The following is a 7,751-nucleotide window of genomic DNA, read 5'->3' as shown; positions in this document are numbered from 1 at the left end:
AAGATGAATTCCGCCTTCGAATTAGTCTGATTCCACTTCTTACATGCACCATCATTTTTTGGTTCGTCAACAGGAGGACTTGTGTTACTTCCGTTGACAAAAGTCCTCACTCACAAGGTATGATTCGATACATGTCTTCCATACCTTATAATTGGACTGATTTAACAACTCTATGCCCAGTCCATTACGACGACCGTTAAAATCCATAGAAAGAAGCAAGTTGAATCTATCACTAACCCGATCTTGAAATAAAATTCAGAAGCCAACGTGTGGCTATGGCTTTGATACCATGTAGAGAATAACAGAAGAAAGGTATATTTAGGAAACCTTCTGCTAGCCCAAGATCGTTAACTAAGATCGGAAGATTCAACTAAGAAGAGGAAGCTAGAAAGGTGAAGAAAAATATTAAAAGAGAGAACTTTGGAAGAAGACTACTTACTATGATTTGTATTTGATTTGTTTTTGGATGGATGCAAATGTACAAGACCCCTTCCTCTTTATACTAGTCTATGGATGGTTCTAGAAATTCTTCTAGATACATCTACAAGAAATATCTAGCAAACTTTATCCACTACAATACTCTAGATATACTCTAGAATGTCTAGATTATTTCTTCAAGAATATCTATACTAAAACATTCTAGATAAATTTATATTTTTCCAAAAATTATCTTTAGCTTTTTCCACATTGGCTTTATATTTGGACAGTTATTTTGGTTTCTATTATTGTCTAAATGCATAGCATCTGAAACTAAGTATGAGCAGCATCAAACAAAATATTATTCTGTTTCTATGGTTTGTTTACGCTGTCACCTTTTCCCGTCTATCTTTTTTATACAAGTGCTGAACTTGTAGAAAAAAAGTTTCTTGATTTCAAAGTTTGTTTTTTGCCTTGAAGCTTCGTTTTTTTTTTTTTTTTAAATCTACTTTTCCTACTAGTTTATGAAAATATTCCCATTAAAGAACTGCAAGGGGGCCTATATGTAAGCTTTGCCAAAGCATGAAGAAAGATGTTCTTTAGGTCGGCTGTGTTTGGTATGATGGAAATTATAGTTTCCAAGAAAATGATTGGGAAACTATTGTTCTTGAGGTGATCATTTTTAGAAAGTGTTTGCGTACCTAGAATTATGGAAATATTTTCTTCAAGAAACATATTTCCTACAAAATGGGAAATGGCTTCCTTTACAAATATCTCAAACCTACTCTTGTTACATGCTTTGATCAATGCATAAACATTATTGTCAACCTTCAGTATTTTCATAGTCTATAATCCACTTTATACGATTACTATATGTCTCCTGCTTCTGTACCAATCAAACACTGGAAAATGATCCAGAAAATCTTTTTCCAAGATGAAAACATTGTTCACAGAAATCATTTTCCATGAGAATATTTCCTCCATCTGTTGGGATTTAATAAGTTCTTCTCACTATGAACTGCAAAGGTCACTAGGATTGATACTTCGGTTTCGTATTTGTTAATATCTCATCCCTTCTATAGAGGAAATCAATTGAAGTGGATGGGATCGAACAAGGAAATGAAGAGATTTTATTTCGTTTTAGCTTATCAGAATACATTGATATTATAAATTCAGTGAATTTCTTAAATAAAGCTTGACGAATATTTACATAGGCTAAACCATTGTTTCACGATTATCCCCATCATCGCAATCAGCTACAGTCATAGTTGTCCTACTGTCCACATTCTTGTAGGTATAGCTCCTTGCAACAAAAACATAAACACACAAATTTACTGCTGTGATGATTGCCAACAACCAGTAGAAATAATCAAGCCGGCTGCTGTTTAGATCCTTTCCGAACCAACTCTTGCCACTTTCCTCTGTGATATGATCCACAATGGTTATCAAGAGGCTGCTAATGAAATTTGCAGCACCAATTACACTAAGATATAATGCAATGCCCAAGCTTCTCATGGAGTCAGGTACTTGATCGTAGAAGTATTCTTGCAATCCCACAAGGGAAAATCCATCTCCTATTCCAAGGATAAGGAATTGTGGGGCTAGCCAAAACACACTCATTGAAGCCGAACCCTCTAATGGATTTCTATGAACAACATTCAGTCTCTTTCTCTCAACCAAAGCTGCAACTACCATAGTAGAAATCGAGAAGATCATTCCAATACCGATCCTTTGGAGAATACTTATGCCTCTCTCATTTCCTGTTGTCCTTCTCAGGAAAGGCACAAGGATTTTGTCATAGATAGTGACGGCTATTATCATGCCAACAGCTGTCAGGGCATAAATTGAGGCTGGGGGGATCTCGAAATTGTGAATGATCTTCCGATTCATTGTCACACCTTGTTTTATGAAAAAAGTTGCGGCTTGTGCTACACATATACCAAATGGTAAAGTGGTTAGCCAAATAGGAATCATGTTGATAATTAGCTTCAGTTCTTCCACCTTGGTGACAGTTGCAAGTTTCCATGGATTCTGTTGCTGTTCTATTGAATCTTGTGTGACATCTAGGATTGCAGCTTTATCAAGGAACCTGTCAAGTAGAATCAAAAATTGTTTTCAATACCATATTCCAACTCTCCTGAGTAATTGAATGACCTGATAATGACTATGTTCGAATCTTACTTCAGCCTTTTGGTGTGGCCTAAGAGCCTTCTTTGGGTAGTCTCTGACTTCGGAACATCGTGTAGATGAGAAGGATTTGAAGGAAGTTGAAGGTTTCTTTTTCTAATTGCAGCTACAAGCACGTTTAGCATGGGTATAAATGGACTTCCAGTCGTCTTCCTGTAACGGTAAAATGGCCTCCCTGCATAGAAGATGGCTATACTCGAAGCCATAACTACTGTGAGTATTACATCTGCCATGGCCCAGCTAACATGCTCTTGGACATAAACGATAAGCGTCACACCAAGTAATAGTCCACAGCATAGCCCAAAGTTCCACCAGTTGAAAAAAGACATCTTTTTCCTTCTTTCTTTGGGATTTTCATCATCAAACTGATCAGCTCCAAAGCTCTCAAGAGAAGGCTTGTGTCCACCCGTTCCAATAGAGATTAAGTAGATTGCAAGGAAGAATATCGGCTCATGGACCTTCCTCCGTTCATCACAGAAGTTACTGTCACAAGGTTGTAAGCCCGGGATCACTCTAGACATTGTCAAGAGAAGCAAGCCCTGACCCACATTTAAGCCAGAACAAGTAAGAGAAAATTTTAGTGTATACATCGATTTGTTAAATTGTCTTAAAGTTGCCTGATTCTAGAACCGAATTTTTTGTTTATACAGAGCTGATAACGTGATCCAATTTTCTGTTATTCAAATAGGATTTCCATAAAGTTGTCATTAGTTATCTATAAGTAGAGCATTTTGACCAACCATTGAAAGCTAAATACAGTTTTTAGCCAATTTCAGATTCATTCATCAGTTTAACTACTTTAGTAGGGTTAGCAGCTTTTGCACATGCTTAGCTTTTGTTATTTTTTAAGGAAATACTCTAAACCGTCATTCCATGTTGAAAATTGCAAGGAGCGGAGATTGTGGTTACCAGGAAGTAGATCGTGGAAGAGAGGAGAACAGTGGAGAATCTTCCCAAGTATGCATCAGCCAGAAAGCCTCCTAGCAGTGGCATCAAGGTGGTGACTCCTGTCCAGTAATTGACACTTTTTGCTGCTGTTTTGAGGTCTTGATGGATGACTTTCGTTAGGTATATAATCAAGCTCGTGGCTATTCCAAAGTAACTCAGCCTCTCACTGAATTCAATCACTGTTAAGGTAACAGGCCATTAGTATCTCCATTTACATAACCATAAAGAAGCATGTTCAAACGAAAACTCTAATAACATGTTTAATCTCCATTTTCTACAGCTTCTCTTAGTGACTCATACTTTTCGTGTATAACTTGTAATTCTTAATATTCTTATCAAAAAATGAAAAACACAAACAAACTGGGAACTCGTAATATGAACAACGATGACAAAACCTTTATGTTACGATACTGCTTAACATTTTGGGGCTACTAGGATAAATCTAGACAATTGCAGAAGCAAAGCGGCATCAGTCTGCAATTTATGTTGATTGTAATTCAAGTAGTGATCAGAGACTTTCTATTCCGTGAGCTTTTTACGTTGAACTTTGGAAAAAGAAATTATATTTTCAGAGACCATTTATGTACTTCTCCATTGTTTACTGATTTTTTATCAAACCATGGCCAAGCAAGTGTAAAACGTTCTATTTCTTGAACAAGCTGATCAAATATCTAGAGCGCTTAACAAGTGATTATCATTAGTAGTTTTCTGACAGATGAAATACTAGAACAAGCAAGTCTATGAGCATTTTTGGTTAGCCATGCGTGCTTAACATAAGCTAGTGCTCTTTTTCGTCTTTAGTTCTATGGATATCTTAGGACTGTTAACTCATAGGAAGAGAAAATTGTATATATGCTCTGAACAATTTAAACTGTGGAAGCCATTCTAAATATCTTGATCTTCGAATAATTATAGATCACGAGAATGAGGAAAATTAGACATATACGTGAAGCTATTTGGTGTATGCCATTGGTTGGATATATGCTTACCAATTATAAAGAGGGAGGCTTTCCAGACACCAGTTGAACTCCTAAGAGGAACTCGTCCTTTATGATCAACAGAAGAATCATAAACCATTTTTTGCTCATCAATATCTACTGATTCTGTTTTCTTTATTTGCTCCATTTCCACATTTATCTTATCCATTTTTCTTTTTGGCTTTAAGATACCAAAGAAGATATATCAATAGTGAAGTAACTGAGATAAGAAGTTGGTGGGTTGGCAGTGTTAGTTTATTCACTTTATATAGGAAAAAGTCCTAGCTCATTGCTATTGGCAAAGTTCCTAAGAATATAAGCACCAAGAAATCTGAAAGTAAATGGAATTTACTGCCAATGATTGTGACTTGAGGTTGACAAGCAACTTCTTCCACTAAACTAAAGCAGTCCTTGGCCCTTAACTCAGCGAATGGCATCGATGCTGCAGTCAGATTCTTCTATTTGGATCTCCTGCCACAAAACTGGCGATGATAGATATATTGACCATGTTTACAAGAGGCATCAGACAAGTGTTTCTTCAGTTGTACTTCATTTTACACCTCTGAATATAATAATTACACGCTTTTTATTCGCGTTGTCCCTTCTTCTATCATTGTTTTGCTGATGGGATTTGAAATCTCAACATGAGTTGGAGCGCACAAAATTTAAAAGGAATACTTGTACTATGCTTGAAATGTTGGATTTAACTCATGTAAAGTGTTACATACGTGACATTCTATTGAAGAAGAGTGCAAGGGCCTTATAGGAATTAGCTTAGTAGTAGTATAAGTGTAGGAAGAACCCCAAGAGGTCTCAGGTTCTATTACAAGTTATCTAGAGTGGGGTTCATCTCAACCTTTTTGGAAGCATTTACCAACCAGATGATTAGTCGAGGTACAAGCTAGCTAATCTGAACATCAATGTCTCAAACAAAGTTGAGGAACTTAGATCTTTAGTTGATTGTCAAAAGTCTCAGGAATTTTGTTGTAATTTCTAATAATTGTGGACAAATTCTTTTATCTTTCTTGGAAATACTATAAACATAAGAATTACATTTTTTGAGTTTATTTTCCTTTCCTAGATTGTTCATGTCACAACACGATAATAATGATTAAGTACAGGCTTTTTATACTTAGTTGGAGTGAGTCTATCAAATCCGCCACCTTATTTTTTTTTTCATTATTTGGAGAGCTAGACAGTGGTACTATTTGTAAATACATTTAGTTACAGTAATATGATTTGGAGTGCTTAACAAGCGCATATTTTTTTTTCCATGTTGTTCATTGCTGGTTGTTTCCGTACTGAAGAGTGTCCATAGCTCAATTCTTACCGTTATGTGGTATTAAGATGAGAATCAAGAGCATTTGATACGTGGGATAAAGATAATTGGGGATAGAATTTGAGATTAATTTTATCCGATGTGAGGTTTTAGTAAATGGTGCAATAAATTAATCTCATTGATATCCTTGTTTATCCCATTCCCATCCCACCTACCGAATGATATTGAAATAGGATATCTGGAAGCCAATGCTAAGTAAGAACAATTACCATACACATGTTCTTCCATGCACCAGTAATATTTTAAGCAGATCTTTTTTCTGATTCATTAAGCCACCCCTCTTCACCATGAATTTGTGATTGAAATTATAGTTCAATCAGTTAGGTTTTCTTGGAGGAAATTACTTTTGAAGACTTTTGGATTTGTGAACAGAATATTAGTGGATAAAGGTACGCTATTTTGTGCTGGAGGAGATTGCAGGTTCATAGTCAAATTAGTAGAGGTGGGCGTTGTTGGTTCTTGTTGGTTCGGACATCATGGTTATCAAACTTTTTTAACAAATACAAATAGTGCAAACCAACTTCTCTTTTTTCTTACATGATCAAAGTGCATGAAGTTTTCAACAACTAAAATTATTACTTCTCAGTCCCATTAACATGACACATGCATGTGAAAGTGCTATTGTACAAAGAAATATACAGTCCTTGTGTACCAAAAAGAAACTGAGAAATAGTGCTTCACATACATGGGTGACACAAATACAGCACGTTGATATATAAATCAACGTGTTATGATTTTTAAAAGAAAAAGTGAGGAAAGAGGAAGAACTTTGTCCTGCAATGTGGATGGATGTTCAACTTTATTTACCAGTAAAAAAAGGCAGGCATCTTGCCTGCGGGTATGTTTGAGTGGTTGGGAGGTGGTCATCCATGTGGGTGACTTGGGTTTGAATCCAGCCTCCGCCTGAGTCATTAGCTTGTCACATGACACTTGTCTAGTGCAGTTTACATCTCCAGTGTGATTTGTTAATTGTTGAACAATGAGCAAGTTAGTGCAAAATGTTCACCACAGAGTGCACACTCGAAGGATAGAGATTGTGAATTTCCCTGGAGTTCCAAAAAGCAAGGCATCTTTTACCAATTTCATCGTTCAATTTATATGATATACTTTCTTTTATCTATATGAAGAGAGATTGCTTGTAGATTAACTGGTGGTTTATCCAAGACTTTATAGCTTAATTAAATTCATGTTTAGTTGAAGTACATCAAATAAGTTGAAATGAAGCTTTTGGTGTACTCCTTTGCAAAAATGGACCTTGCTACGCTGTCATAAAACTACTTTAACTCTTGTCCAATGATCTAGTGGAAATAGATTCTTATTTATCTATATTTACTAAGTACATGATGGGAAACACTTGACATAATATCCTTTCTTAGGAGTAAAAGAAAATATAATTAGCTTCTTGGCAAGCTTTGTAATTTTTATCCATTTTTTTCACCCCACGCCGTCTGAAGGATCAATAGTGTTTACTAACTTTTTAGTGCAACTTGAACCCTTATCACTTGAGCAAGCTTCATTTGTGTTAATCCCATTGGAGTTGTAGTTGGGGGTGTTTTTTTTTTTTTTTTTTTTTTTTGAAGTTATTATTATTTTATTTTTGTTTGTTTGTATTTTATTCCATTATCACAGGAAAATCTTAAACCAAAAGTACCCCTTCATTAGGTTGACCAATGTGAATGTTGCAAATATGAACATGGCTATTATTAATCTTTACCAAGTATAGCAAAGTCAGAGCTATTGATGCATGGTGGCCAAACAATTGCTTTTCTGTATGCAATTATAAAGACTATATAAGGAATTTGATTCTCTCGAAAAAGTGATAAAATCCCAAATTGCACCAATGTGGTCTATCACGATCACATGATGATCATTCACATCCATGT

General features: G+C 35.6%; 1 protein-coding gene across 1 annotated transcript; it reads right to left on the bottom strand.

The window, feature by feature from the left end:
• Positions 1 to 1,524: 1,524 nt before the first annotated feature.
• LOC107843454 (protein NRT1/ PTR FAMILY 5.6) lies at positions 1,525 to 4,783 on the bottom strand. Its single transcript, XM_047398651.1, has 4 exons — positions 4,542 to 4,783; positions 3,514 to 3,731; positions 2,599 to 3,143; positions 1,525 to 2,506 (listed from the first exon to the last, which is right to left on the bottom strand). Exons 1-4 carry the CDS (start codon positions 4,696 to 4,698, stop codon positions 1,633 to 1,635), a joined length of 1,794 nt encoding a protein of 597 aa, XP_047254607.1. The 5' UTR covers positions 4,699 to 4,783; the 3' UTR covers positions 1,525 to 1,632.
• Between the last annotated feature and the right edge of the window lie 2,968 nt (positions 4,784 to 7,751).

Source organism: Capsicum annuum, chromosome 10 (genome assembly GCF_002878395.1).
Source record: "Capsicum annuum cultivar UCD-10X-F1 chromosome 10, UCD10Xv1.1, whole genome shotgun sequence".
Classification (NCBI taxonomy): domain Eukaryota; kingdom Viridiplantae; phylum Streptophyta; class Magnoliopsida; order Solanales; family Solanaceae; genus Capsicum; species Capsicum annuum.
The sequence above is the reverse complement of the archived record's forward strand: the minus strand, read 5'-3'. Positions and strand labels throughout refer to the sequence as shown.

What these genes read in the sequence shown, in the direction of transcription:
- LOC107843454 (XM_047398651.1), bottom strand. Translation starts at nt 4,698, where the DNA reads ATGGATAAGATAAATGTGGAAATGGAGCAAATAAAGAAAACAGAATCA. An exon ending in AGCCTCCCTCTTTATAATTG is followed by an intron (nt 3,732 to 4,541) that starts GTAAGCATATAT and finishes TTACCTTAACAG; the next exon opens with TGATTGAATTCAGTGAGAGG. An exon ending in GGCCACACCAAAAGGCTGAA is followed by an intron (nt 2,507 to 2,598) that starts GTAAGATTCGAA and finishes TCTACTTGACAG; the next exon opens with GTTCCTTGATAAAGCTGCAA.